Below are 15,282 nucleotides of genomic sequence, written 5' to 3' on the forward strand. Positions count from 1 at the left end.
TGAGAGCTGACATAAGAAGTCTGGCAAGTTGTTGTTGTTGTTATATTTTCGGTAATTGGTTTCGGCAAGAATATCCACGTAACAACTAAAGCTTGAACTATATTTTATCTCAATATTCTTGTATATGATTTATTTAAACACTCTGGGTCAGAGACAATATGTGGTTGTGGACGAAAATGTATGTATATCGAACCTTTTTCACGATCAATCACACATGATAAATAATTGCACTCAAATTACCTTTTATAATTTTTCATTTATTCAATGTAACATGTAACCGAGACCAGTCAAGCCAAGTTCTCACACACAACACACGCCCAAACATACAAACAAACAATAAAAACTTAGTTTTTAAACCCCCTCTTTCTCTCTCTCTCTCACACACACACACACAACACATACATACTATAATATTCACACACTACACTGACTGCACGTGTATGTACAAGCCATTTATAAAGTATTTCTATTGCCAATGTATGACGATGGACTATAATATATTTACAATTATAATCAAGTGCGATTTGAACAATGAATCCAAGATGTACATTTACGTTAATAATAAATACAACCAGTCTAATATGTACAGATGATGCTACATCATTTTCATTTCTTCAATAATATCACTTTTAAATCTAATTTGTAACAATTATTCAACGCTCAGTGCATTTCTTCTGACATGAATAAAAACAGGACCAATAATCATGGCGTTACCTTCTTTACATCTTCTTTTAAAAAAAGTCACTATCAAATGGACCCAGTATACAAAAAGTATCTCCCAACAGAAGAAAACTACCAACACACTATCACATCTACTGCCATAAATTAGTTGATAGTGTCTGGCCCGTTGCTTGAGGAAAAACCATACCTCCCATTGGATTCGGCATTGCACCCGTAGGAAGGCCAAGTCCCATGTTTACTGGCTGAGCTACTTGTGCCATCATGCCCTGTGGTGTTCCAAGGTTCAATCTGGCCATTTGTTGAGGTAACTGTAAAATTCAAACAATTTCCGATCAATAAATGAACAATGGAATTGTACTTACTATATTACTGACGTAATTTCTTTCTACGAAGCAAATCCATTTCTTTTGTTAGAAGGAACTTTTAAAAACAATTTTCTCCGTATTAAGATCGCATTCTCGAAATTACATTAAAAACTTAGTATAGGTAATAATTTTTTTCTAGAACTTTCGAATGTCTGTGACTACTACACTCGAGCTTGAATTAACACTGTCTTGTTAATGTTCTGTCATCTATTACGTAGAAGTATGAGCCACTATAGGAACATTGTATATACTACAATAAGAAACTGATAATGTTATTGCTGTATAGAGAACCTTCAATTTCTCAGTGTAGGAACCCATTGGCTCGTACGTTTTCTGGAAATTAAGATGGGTTTAGGCAGGGTTTTTAGTGATTTTTACGAAAAATTGACACAATGCACATTTCACATGAAAATAACTGACAAAGAGTACTATAAAATATGTTTCTGCATATGTCTAAGTTCTGTGAAATATGTTCCATGTGGGGTTATACAGTAATCATCAACAATATGATACTTCAATAATCAAAAATTGTGTGGTATTCTTGTATATCTCGATACCAAACTAGCTATCTTTGAAGGATTGAACTGAACATCCGCATTCGGCCTTTAAATTTCATATGACTTTCATCCACTTATACATCTCGACTCACTTTGCACACTTTTAGAAATGTAGTTTCCAGGTAACTTAGAACATGCTTAATTCTTTAGTTTATTGCCAGGGTCAGAATACGCATCATCTGAAAAATGAAGGAATCTACTAGTGCTGTCGAATTTTTGACATTTGCGGTTTTCGATTTTTGAGAAAAGTGGTTTCCTGAAAACCGAAAACTGCAAATGCGGTTTTCAAAACCGAAACAGCAAATGCGGTTTTTTAAAACCGAAACAGCAGAAGCTCTTTTCGAAAACGAAAACCGTCCGAAACCGTGTTTGGGTTTTATAAGTGAAACCATGTTTGTCTTTTTCAAAGCAGAAAAAATGTTTGCTGTTTTTAATTACACCTTTTAACAATTGTGAAAGCATCTATCAATCGAGACAAATTGTATTGTTTATATGTGTTTTTTTAACTTTTTTTTTTTTTTATTTGCTCCAAGACTATTATGGTAATATGTACAGCACTGTGCGAAAGGGATAGTTCGTTGGTTGTACAAGTCACAGCTAAATAGAAAATAAGGTATATCCCTATTTAAGATCACTATACATGCAACTCATGAAATTCAATTTGAAATCTCATCCACTTAGACTAAGATATTTTATACTTGTATTAGTGCTGTCGAATTTTTCTGACATTTCCGGTTTTAGGTTTTTTTAATGCGGTTTTCAAAACCGACATTTCGGTTTTATGAAATTTCACTCTTTTCAAAAAACGGTTTTCGTTTTTTTCAAAAACCGATTTCGACAGCACCTAGAATCTATTTACCCCTACAAAACGTTCACAAGTCAACATTTTACCGTATATTTTTGTTTCAATAACTTTTCTTATAGTTCAATATGTCCTAAATGAAGACTTCTTTACTTGCCCCATCAGAAAGCACAAAGCAACATAAGCTTTAATTTCGTCTATGATGCAATCTTTCCACCCTGAATCTGCATCCGTTTTCCTTCTGGTTGCATCTTGTAGCATTTTCTTAGCACCGGTCGCCGTCATAAAGTCATCTCCTAAAAATACCGACAGTACTTCCAACACTAAAAGATTGATTCCCGATATTCTTGCAACTAAACCACCACCGAACGAATAACGTTACACTAACATTCTGTGTATTAGGTTTATCCTTTTAATTCCATTGCTGAATGAGTCCTGTATTTCTAGCTTCATCTTCACTAACGTGACAGTCTCTATCGTTATTATTCGATTCACTGTCATCTACACCACTCGCTAAACTGGAAGCATTATTTTCAAGTCGAAATCACTTACATCGCTGATAAGCAGAGCTTCAATTTGACTTTCATTTAGGTGCCTTACGGTAGCCATTTCTCATTACATGTGATGTATGGATGTCAAATAAAATAAAATTTAAAAAAAAATCACATTGCCGCTTCATAGGAACTACGAAAAATCTTGCATAATCATGTCGTCTATTTTTGAACAATCAAAGAACATAGTGATGAAGCATCCAACATAATACTAACGTTTGAGTTAGTGGGGAGGTAACGAAACAGAGCGAGGTGAAACGGAAAATTTGGTCCATTGGTCCATTAACGAACATCGGAATATTTCCGTAAAACTGCCGTCAATGGGTTTAGAGAAAAATCTAAATGACAATTCTATGAAATCTTTGTCTTTTTTCTCAAATAAGCAATATTATTAAGTAGTTTTATTTCTATTCAAGAATATTCAGCACACTAATTTATGTGATACCTGTACTCAAAAACGGCAATGCCAGGAGAGGGAAAAGTTAATTTCAAGCATAATATAGGCGTTTGTGGAAAGTAAATAGCAGATGTCCTTTTCTGCTGTAGTCTTTGTTTTTGAGTTAAGAATGTTTTTTACAGAACTTTTTTTTTTTAAAAAAAAATAGATGAGAGAAACACCTAATGTTAACGAATCCTTTTTCCTCCCTTTCAACTAACGCATCGCAGGCTTGATGTAGACAGAATAATCTAATTTCATATCACATTCTCAACTGACTACTTTTCAGCATCAATTCAATAATGTGCGCCTAACTGAAAAGAGAAGCGAGTAGTGTCTGTTGTCTCTCTGATGAAGGACAGGAAAAAAAAGTAAATGTTGACAAACAATGGAAACAAGCCTATATATATATATATATATATATATATATATATATATATATATATATATATTATTTCCTGTAAGTACAATACTGGGAAAAAGCATTCCATAAAAGCTTTTACATTTCTGTTATAGATTGATTTCAAGTCGCGCAGTTTTGTTGGGATTTCTCAACCAGTTTTATTATTATTATTTTCTACAGGTGTTGGTTAGTCGACCTCAAGTGTGCTTTGCTATTTTTAAAATTGGTAAAAATCTCGAAAAACGAGATTGCATCAAATTTTGTACTGATAACAAATGCTTGTGCTCAATAATCGCTGAAAATGTTCGAGATCTACGGTGAGTCAGTTTTATCGGAAAAAATGAGCATACAAAGCATTCAAAGGCGGCTCAGAAGCGGTGGAAGAGTATCTTCGTGACGGAAAATCGTCATTTACACTAGAGAGATGGCTCACGATCTAGAAATGTTTCACGAATTTGTTGATGTTCTGGGCGTGAGATGCATTGCGCGGCATGTCTTGTTCCGAAGGAAGTCAATTAAATAAATAAATAAATAAAAAGTTTGCTGAAGCCATGCTTGGACAAGTAAATTCCGACCCTACATTCATGAAACTTATCATAACGGGTGACATGATGTGGGTTTCTGGGTTTCAAATGCAAACTAGCCGACAAGCTTTGGGATGGCGCTTCGGTAACGCGCCTACAGACATACACACATAAAGAGTCGAGGTCACTCGAAAACTAAAGTCATGTTGACTCTTGATTATCCTGATGTTGTCCATTCGGCATTTCTTCTGGAGGAAGTCAACAAAAAGTATTATCGTCCGAAAAGGCCAGATTTGTACAGAAACAATTTTTGGATTTTGCACCATGATAACACTTGTGCACGAAGTTTTGACAAAAATAAAACCACACGAATGTAATTTATACCAAGCACTGTTTCGTCAGATATAACCTTTATGTCTTTTTTCTCCTCAAGTTCAAATCGAATTAGTAGAAGACGTCTTGATTCCATTGAGGTCATAAAATGAAATTTACGGGAACTGAAGACCATACTATTTCGACGACTGATTATTCATTGGTATAAGTGTATTGCATCAAATGAGGCTTATTTTAAGTCGACAAAATACATTTGAATGATTATTTATGTTTCATTGAACAATTCTAGGTATTTCTCTGACAAAATGTATATATGTGATAAAGAAGCATATTGTATATATTTTCAACTACGGCGTATAAACTTCCGAACCAAAATAACGCTAACACTATATCAATTTAAAAAAAAAGACTACTTATATGACTAATGTTTACATGTGATTGTCAACAGCTACTAAATAAATTGAACTCAATTCACTACACACCTGTTGGTTGCTAGGTGTTGGAGAAGCACTCGTACTTTGTTTTAAGGCACTGCCAAAATCAAACATCAGATCTTGCTGACCACTTGTACTATTATCTGCAGTAGGTTGGGCATGCTCCTACAGAACAAAAAAAGCCACAACAACGAAAATAAAACAAGCTAGAACAATTAAACATAAATTAATGCAACAAATCTCTAAATAAACAATTAACTTTTGTAGCAATGCAAATGCATATAAGCTGATTTATTTCATGCAAAAGCTAAAAACAAATAGACACTAGTGGCTACTGTTATGTATCAGTGCACAACAGGTATAATTTCTGTTGATAAAATTAATACTTGGTGGAGCATCCTTCGGCAGCAAATAAAGCTCCCATCCTACTTGCAATAGTATTCAGTAAATCAGGGATGACATGTTGTGATGGGTGCTCCACATCCTGTTCTCAGATTGCCTCAAGTAACTAAGGTTTGTGAGCACTTGCAACTGTTTGTGGAATTTGAGTTATAAGAGATTCCAGATATTTCCTTCAGAGTGTGTTCAGGCCACGATAGGATCTAAAGCCCCGGCGAATGTTTAGCTTTGCCCTGTAGTATGGTGTTCTGCTATGCATGAACTGCGAGGCGTACCACGGCAGTTTGCTTGCTTCCAATCCATCTGGCAATACCTTTAAGTATTTCCCATCATTGATACGTCCATTGCTTAAAATGAGGTTACAACAACCACGTTACAAATTCCATTCCACATCACTCCACTTACGCCACCATGTTTCACCTCAGAAATCGTGGTCTATTGATCGCTTTCAACCCAATGTCAATTGTTGTCTGGAAACTGGCAAAATCGGCTTTCATCAGAGAATGCATGGTTTCGAAAGTGTGCTGGCTTGTTCAACACGGCGGTCTCCGTGTTATTTGTTGTTTTGTGACCAGAACTTTTTTTTTTCCTTGCGATGCATTGGTACATACTCGCAGTATGAAAACACCTCATGACTAGGGCTCGGAAGTTGAAGACCTAAAAATTGCCTAAAAAGGACCTAAAAGCTGGAAAAAAAAGGACGTAAAAATAAGACCCAATTTAATTAGAATTACATATTTAATGGATATAATGATCAAGAAATACAAGCTTCTGGTAGGTTAACCGTCCGTCCTTCTTCCACAGACTGAAGTACAAACTAAAATAAGAAAACTTCCCCATCCTCACCTCCCTGTTGGAGGACATTGTTACGTCTCCTTATCTGACTTGTGATTGTTACAGATCTGGTCTTATCAATCCAGTCGTGGGAGAATGTTTTATCTTTTGAATTTTCTTTAGTAAAGATGTTTAAGAGGTGGTGGTGATTCGAGTTAATGATCAGTAAATTTATTGTCGAAAGATGAAGAGCAAAAGAAGATGTTAAGACTTATTAAAAGCTTAAAAAAAGACCAATAAACGAAAAAACGCCGAAAAAGGCAAAAAAAGAAAAAAAGAAAGAAAATCCACCATTTTCTATCCTACAATGACTCAAAATGAACATATATTATTGTTAAGCCTCATCTTCGGGCACTCGTAAAAAAAAAAAAAAAAACACTTCCGGGCCCTACTCATGACAGTTTGCCCTCCGAGGGTCAAGTTGCCAGCACGGACGACTCTGGTATGCGAGGTACTGGTTTCAATTCGTGGTGGGAAAGCCTTGAAATCTGAACGCAGTATGATTTCAATTTAAACTATAGGTCCACGTCTAATATAGCCTGAAATGGGACCATTAACTCCATCCAAACACCAGAGTGGTTCGTGATGATCTGTCAAATTCAGCTGCGATGCCACTGATAGGGGTTGTGGGATCTTTGCACTCCAGACACCCCGATCTTGCATCTACACACGTGTTTATATTTCATTTGAAATGCACTATAATCGTGTTAAATTTTGCTAATGTACATGCAACACAAAACAGATGGTGCGCTCATTTGTGCCACATTTCCAATATCTAGTTATGCGACCTCGGGTAAACTCTGTCACCTCGCTGTAACGTCCGCTCGTCATAGTGTCCTTGTATTGTTGTTCTACGGGGTTTTCTTTTCTATGTCAAGGTAGTATATATAATAACGAGTTATAGTACATATATACGTAGTTATAGTAAGACTACATGCATACACAACAAGCAATTTGCAGAAAAAAGAACTTGTGAACTAGAATACTTATTATTAAAAAACAAAAAAATCAGCAAGATGGATCGTTAAAAATAAATAGAGAGAATAAAATAAAATAAAGAACACAGACGTTTTCAAACATTTAAGTACCTAAATATTTGCATTTTAGAAGCCGCAGCCTTAAAGACAGAAATTCTTCTCACGGATATTCTAACAGCTAAAGGAAATGGGTGACAATGCAAGTCAGTATGATATATTTGATGCACTTATGATGACGTGCGCAGCGACAGTGCTTCAAAATAGGGAAGTCTAGTCTTCAATTCGGTGGCCATCGTCCTGACTGAGAATTTCCTAGGAGGATTACTCAGTTCCACCAAGCTAATAACGCTTCTTTTATAAAACCTAGTTCCCTTTATTTTCTTTTCATTGTGGTTGGTTATTAATGTAAATGGATATACCTGCATAACCTAACGTGCGTGGCCTGCGGTTCGATTTCCCGTGAAGGTGCTTGCCTCAAATAAAAAACAAATAATAACTTTGTTTCCACTTGAAGCAGTAGGCCTTCGTAGCACATGAGAGAAGGAAATATTTAATATGTTCTCTTAGCAAATATCATAAACGTTTAATTTACCTTGTCTAACTTCTTTTGCACTCTCCAGGAAATAATATCCAATATTTTAAATCCTTTATCGCACATCCATTATTAAGGACTGTAGAGGTTCAAAATATATTGAGCGCCAGGACCTTCATATGCTTAAAGCTTCGAGTTTAGTGAAAATCTTCAATTTTTCAATTTACAAGCTTGTGTACGTATCAACATGTTTCTATACCTCATTGTATTTTTTAAGGGGGGGGGGAGGCTTTACTCTGTCTACGTGTTCTTCCTTGTTTAGGATTTAAATTTAGCACAAGTGTACTTAACACCAACAGATTTTTACCTATTACAATTTGTTATTTATTTATTTTTATCTTCTGCAGGTCTAAAAATAACAAATTGTAATGCACTACCACGCTCTCTCACTTCCAAGAGAGAGTCCCGTTTCGTAGCCAAGTGAGGGAACTTAAGTTTGTCCCGAAAAAGGGGGAACGAATACATAAGGAAGCCCGGAGAAAGGCATGAAATACTAGGTTAATATACTTTTTTTTTTTTTTTTTTTTTGCCTTTTTAATGAAAATTTTCACTAAAGTTGAAGATTTAAGCTTGTGAAGATCATGGTGCTCCATGAGTTTGCTTCTATGGTCCTTATCAAGTATCCGAAATATTGGATATTATTTCCTTGGGAATTCAAAAATGATTAGTACTTATTTTGTTATGAACTACTTGCTCAGATCAAAGAAGTGATTATGACCCTACATGCTTTTAACGTCCCTTTTCATTACCGACGCTCTGAGAGGGGACCTAATGTTTAAATAATCTGAATAGACCTGATAGAATTTGAACTCCAAGGCAAGTACCCTCACTGGGTACCACCCACAAAGAAAGCACGCGTTATAGCCCCTACGCGAAGAGAGAGGCAACACGATCATAGCCCAGCATCCATAGATACCCATAATCCTACGTTGGGATTAATGCTATGCCCGATGTCCCTTTTCTTTCCCAGATGCCATTGCTTTCGACCAGACCTATTACATTCAATCGACTACTTATTACTATTTTTAAATTTTTACAACGCTTCCATCTTTCTTCACTGTAATACATCAGATCGGACAAATAACTAAAGGAATAAAGCAACGTCATGCACTATGCTTTCAGAACTAATTTTTCCTTGATAATATGTTTCATGCGATAGCATAGCCTTAATTAGAAGTTCTCTACATGCATACCTACGATAATAAAGATACATACACACACACATTGAGAGTTATAAATGATAATCATTGTGAGAATATAGCACATGGTAAAATGCAGACCTGTCCTGGAGCAACTCCTGGCATGGTGGCCGATGGCATTGTGGAACCCATATTAAAAAAGGGATTGGAAGCCAAATTAACTGCTGCTTGTGGAGGTACCATACCGCTGTATACTCCATTTTGCTACAATCAAAAAATGTATATGGCTTATTTTTAAACAGTTTAATATAAAACATTATTTAAAAAACTGGTTAGATAGTTTTAAATGCTGAAGACTTACAGAAGATATTACTGAGTAGAACAAAAGAACGCATATCAAATACTAATAATAAAAAATTAAACACTTAGCTAAGCATCCCAATTCTAAACAATCACTGTAAACGTTTCCGCGATAAATTCTCGTAATCGGTGCATTTTTTTATTAAAATCTACTTCCTCGAAGAACTACATTTTGATGAATCTACTTCTTTGTAGAAATACTGGTAAAAAATTATCTTGGGTCTCTTTGCATTATAGCCTATGATGTCTTCTCAGAACTAGTAATAACACCTGAAGTACAGAAACTTCGACAAATTATCCATTTGCTCACTCTCTCTCACACACACACACCACACAACGCACCACTTTATTTCTATGTGGCGTGTATGTAATTGTTTTCACTGCTTGTGAAAAATAAACTTTGAAAATTAATTGGTATCAAAAATTAACCATTGAGAAGAAAATCATTACGAAGTTTTATTTTTTTTTTAATTTTTTACATATTTATTTGAAGTCCCCAATTTTTATTCTATACAGAAACGTTGAGAACTTGGATGTTTAGGTAAGTGTTTTTAATTTTCATTAGTATACAATATTGATAAGATTGATATTGATATTTTCACATGTAAATATGTAATGCCAAACTTTCGTCAATCTGCTGTTGAAAGTATCAAGACGATGAAAAATGATGATGCAAACGATCATGTATGAGTGTTAAAGGAATCATGTGGTAAGTACACACAAAATACATCTAACTCTTATACATCCAGACGTGTTATTTGTATGAGTTCTTCGTTTTCTTTCAAAAGTGTTGGTGAAGGTTTTTATAACTGAAACTAGCAACTGAGACGGAAACTGATTTTCGCAATAATTTTCTTTGATCTATAAAAATGGAATTAATGTTCAAGTTCTAGGCTGAGCTCGGTTGAGCGTTAAGTTCCGAATTAATGACTTTGGACATCTCTTCCTTTGACAAGGGTTGGTTTCGCATCACTATTCCTAAAAAGAAAAAGACAACCTGCACAAATAATACGTCTGCTCAACTGGTCAACTACAATGCAGTCTCAATAGAAGTTAAATGGAAGTATCTTATGTATAACAGGAATTCCATTTATTTGGTAAGCGCGAATTTCCCGACGTTTCCAGGTCACGATTTAGAAATTTCTACGTAATGTAAAGAAGCAACCATATTTTTCCCATCCAGGGGATTCCTCATCTACTATGCATATACCCATATATAGTATGTGTGGGGGCAAAAAGGTCTGCAAACTCTCTCTCTAACTAACTAACTCTATGGCCTATAAAACCCGAAGGTTTAATGCCGCGTTCACAAAAGCTCTCCACTGACTTCTATCCTTAGCTAACTGCATCCAGTTTCTACTTTGTATTCCAATCTCTGCGAGATCCATCTTAATATTGTCCTCCCATCTGCGCCTAGGTCTTCCTAATGGTCGTTTTCCGATTGGTCTTCCAGTCAAGACTTTGAAAGCGTTTCTACTAGCTACATGACCTGCCCACCTAAGCCTCCTAGACTTGACGACCCTAAAAATGTTGAGTAAACCATATAAATTATGTAGTTCCTCGTTATGAAGTTTCCGCCATTCCCCATTCCCGTTCCTCTTGGGTCCGAATATTCGTCTCAGGATCCTGTTCTCAAATACTTTCAGTCTATGTTCTTCCCTCAGAGTAAGTGACCATGTTTCGCAGCCATACAAAACAACAGGCATGATTATCGTTTTGTATATTTTAAGCTTCAAATTCCTCGACAGAATTCGCGACGACAAGAGATTTTGAACCGAATAATAACACGAATTCCCTGTTTTTAGTCGACATTTAATTTCTTCGTGAATATGATTTTCCTCTGTTAATATTGATCCTAGATATTTAAAACTATCCACTTTATCAAAAGTATTATTTAATATTTTAACACATCCATAATTTGCTGTATTCCGGTCCCGACGCACTTCCATGTATTTAGTTTTCTCTGCATTTACTTCTAAACCCATGTCCCTGCAAGCGTTTAATAAGGTCTCTGCATTTCTTTCTATTGTTCTCCTATCATCACCTATTAAATTTACATTATCAGCATATGCCATAACCTGGTGAATACCGTTCAACTGTAGGCCCTGGTCGCTATCTTTGATTTTCCTTATAGCGTATTCCAGAACAAAGTTAAATAATAATGGCGACAACGCATCTCCTTGTTTCAGGCCATTTTCGACGTGAAAGCTCGTGGACAAAAATTTTCCTACCCGGACTTTACTTTGGGATTCATTTAAACATATCTTAATTAATCTAATTAGCTTTCTCGGTATTCCAAGTTCTGTAAGAACGTTGTATAATGTTTCTCTCTTAACCGAGTCGTACGCCTTTCTAAAATCAATAAATAGTTGATGTACCCGGGTATTGTATTCCCACTTTTTTTCGAGTATTTGGCGAATGGTAAATATTTGGTCGATAGTTGATCGATTTAATCTAAATCCGCACTGATAATCTCCAATAATTTCATCTGCGTATGGGGTCAGTCTTGCTAATAGAATATTTGAAAGGATTTTATAGGATGTTGACAGAAGAGAAATGCCTCGATAATTATTCCAGTCAGTTTTGTCGCCTTTCTTGTGAATTGAAACAATGATTGATTCTTGCCATTCTTGTGGCAATTCTTCCTTGTTCCAAATAAGGAGAATGAGTTTGTGTATCTTGTTCCACAATTTTTCGCCACCAGCTAAAATTAACTCAGCCGGAATTTCATCTACACCCGGAGATTTGTGTTTCTTTAATTTCTTTATAGCGGTTTCTACTTCTATTCGGTTGGGTTCTGGAATATACGGTTCTGCGGTGTGTATCTCCTTTTCTCCACGCATACTAGTTTTTGGTTGCGTGTTAAGCAAATCGTCAAAGAAATCTTTCCATCTATTTAAGATGCTATCCGTGTCAGTGAGAACTGTACCGCCAGATTTCTTTAATATATAAGCAGGAGGTTGATAGCCTTTCTTAAATTCGTTGATTCCCTTATACATGTCCCGGATGTTTTTATTTTTACTATTATCTTCGAGTTCCTTAATTTTAGCTTTCAGAAAATCGCGTTTCTTTGTTCTAAAATTTTTGGATGTTTTCCGCCTGATATCTGCGAAATTTTGTGTAGTTATTTCATTCGGATTTTGTAGCCAGCGTAATTTTGCCTGTTTTCTCTTCTCTGCTAGTTTTATGCATTCCTGGTCGAACCATGGTTTGTTCCTACGTATTTCCGCGTGTCTCAATTTTTGTTTTGCTGAAATTTTAATGCTATCTCTAATTTCAATCCAGGTATCCTCAACACTAGTGCACTCCGAATCTTCTAAACCCGAGAATCTATTTGAAACTTCAATCTGGTATTTCTCTCTTACCTGGTTCTCTTCTAATTTCTTTAAATTGAATCTCTCCATTTTCGGACAATGAATATTACCTTTATTCAACGATAACCTCTCTCGTATTATCGCTGCTACCAGGTAGTGGTCAGTGTCACAATCAGCCCCTCTAAACGACCGGACATCAATTATGCTAGATTGCCTTCTTCTATCTACTAAAACGTGATCAATTTGATTATGTGTTTTCCCGTCTGGTGATGTCCAAGGGTATTTATGAATGTCGCGATATGGGAATTTTGTACTCTTCACGATTAGGTTTTTGGATGTTGCAAAGTCACACCGTTGTCATTACTTTCCTTATGCAGATTTTCGTTCCCTATAATCGGTTTGAAAATATCCTCTCGTCCTACCTTCGCATTGAAATCCCCTAATAGAATTTTCATATGGTATCGCGGGAGTCAAACTAATTTATTTTACAGAATATCCCATACCAAACAGCCAAGTAAAGCAAAATGAGAAATGGGCTCTGGAAAGTAAAAATCCGTACTTAAAATCCTCTGATTTTTTCAGATTTTTCAGGTCAACGGAAATCCTAATATAATGTGCATTTCAATTAGTTCTTCTAATCGCAAGAACTGTCCGTTCCACACTATCTGTTATTTATCAGTTTTTGTCATCTTGATATGCACAACTGTACCTACGAAAACTTTACCTCATGCTAAACTCCTCCAAAAAATGAGACCGGTAAGTAGTCATCGTAAATGATAATAGAACAAAGGAAAAAACTACTATTGAAATATTTTTATAGTTATTTTATACACAGAAGCAATTCCATAAAATGTGACCTATATATATAATGGCACCACTAAAACAAGCCCTTTAAGTCTGAAATTACTTGCACTATACTTTCAAGTACTTCCTGTACGTAAGTAAAACAAACAAAATTAATTAATTAATTAATTAATAAGGTATTGCTGCATCATTAAACTCACCAATATATCGTATGTGATGACTGACAGCTTCAAAATTATGAAAAGGATACAAGAAGTTAATTAGACGCCGAGCCAACTGACATGCCAATTTACGAATTCGACCTGCTTTTCACGCTGGTAATTCAAGCATTTTCGGCACTGACACAGTACTGTATCAAGTGAGTTGTGAAGATATTGATCGATCAATACACTAGCTATACATTAGCTACTTAAACGTTTGACATACGTCAGCAGCCACATTATCACACAACTTATTTATTATATCAAATTCCTATACCAAATTTTCTTGTCACATGCTGTCATATTTGCTCGTTTGAGGTTTGTGGAAACAAAACCACATAACATTCCATTATAAATCATATTCGAGTCTTTCATACCATATACGAAATATTGATCTACAAGGAAACTCGTACTGTCATATCGGTACTGATTAAACTGACATTCCTGGGCTTTCAGCATCTACGGTCATGTTAGCCCATCACGTATGAGGAATGATGTCCCTCGACGATCACACTGCCCGGGGAATTGGGGAGGAGGAAAGGAGGCAGCCTGGGACCATTATGTAAGGTACCATCCCAGTATTTACTTGATATGAATGAGGAAAACCTCATTCAGGGTAGAAAAGATGGCTGGTCTGAAAAGGCTTTTTTACACGTTTTCGAGAGAGTGTCCCCACCGGGAATAGAATACGGGACCGCTCGTACCAAAAACAAGAGCGTTAGCGACTACACTATAGAAGGCCACTGGTTAAATTTTTATTTAGATTCATTTCTGCATGGAGATCTACTCTCTTCAGAAAGAAATAAACAGATAGGAAACGAAGAACATACAACCTTTCACTATACAGTCATGGTTAATGTTCCTTACATAAACACGTCACTGTTTTTCAGTTTTGTACAATCTCCTTTCTTTATTTTCCCTTCAATAACTTGCAGACTCTCTACAGAACTATACAAGAGAAACGAACAACATATAAGAGATAAATAACCTGCTTTATAAGCTAAATTTTAAAAGATTGCAAAGTATAAATCTTCCAAATGAGTAAGTTTAGTTTTCATTTTCAAACAGGCACACTGTCTTGAATGCTAATTTTAACATAAAATAATAATATTAAGTGCATACACACGCATGTTTCACTTTCCTGCTTCGATTTCTCTAATCAATATCTAGCACGCGAATAAGACTTAGCTTGGAATTCATAATTAATTTCTATGCACCATCTACTGTTTGATAGTAATTTTGACTTTGTAAAAGTTTAAGAGAAAACTACGAAAATTTAATATTAACGTTTCAAAACTCACCTGCATAATACCACCTACCGGAGCCGGTATTGGTTGAGCTCCCATCATTCCATTAGTTACAGCACCGAAATTCATTTGAGGAACTGCAGCAGGCTGGAAACCCTGTGGATACACACCACCTAGAAAATAAAATCACTCTTAGTAATGTGATCCAATTGACCTACAAATGATCTACAAGTGAAAACTTTCTCCAATTATATATTAGAGTAGTCCTTCATTCTCGGCTTTTAATTCATTTTCTTTTAGACGTGTGCTCTAAAGTGGTTCCATATCGGA

General features: G+C 35.6%; 1 protein-coding gene across 2 annotated transcripts in view; it reads right to left on the reverse strand.

Annotated features, from left to right (window-relative positions):
• Nucleotides 1–344: 344 nt before the first annotated feature.
• Nucleotides 345–15,282, reverse strand: part of LOC145674312 (stromal membrane-associated protein 1-like) — a 58,234-nt gene continuing 43,296 nt past the window's right edge. Inside the window, exons 5-8 of one of the 2 annotated variants that reach the window (XM_081744183.1) lie at nt 15,007–15,125; nt 9,169–9,291; nt 5,135–5,251; nt 345–989 (exon numbers count right to left, since the gene is read on the reverse strand). In XM_081744183.1, the coding sequence (XP_081600309.1) occupies nt 813–989; nt 5,135–5,251; nt 9,169–9,291; nt 15,007–15,125 (536 nt within the window). In that variant the 3' untranslated portion in view covers nt 345–812. The remainder of the gene's footprint in view (nt 990–5,134; nt 5,252–9,168; nt 9,292–15,006; nt 15,126–15,282) is intronic. The other variant, XM_081744194.1, reaches the window with a different exon arrangement.

Source organism: Thermobia domestica, chromosome 2 (assembly GCF_964235325.1).
Source record: "Thermobia domestica chromosome 2, izTheDome1.hap1.1, whole genome shotgun sequence".
Lineage (NCBI taxonomy): Eukaryota > Metazoa > Arthropoda > Insecta > Zygentoma > Lepismatidae > Thermobia > Thermobia domestica.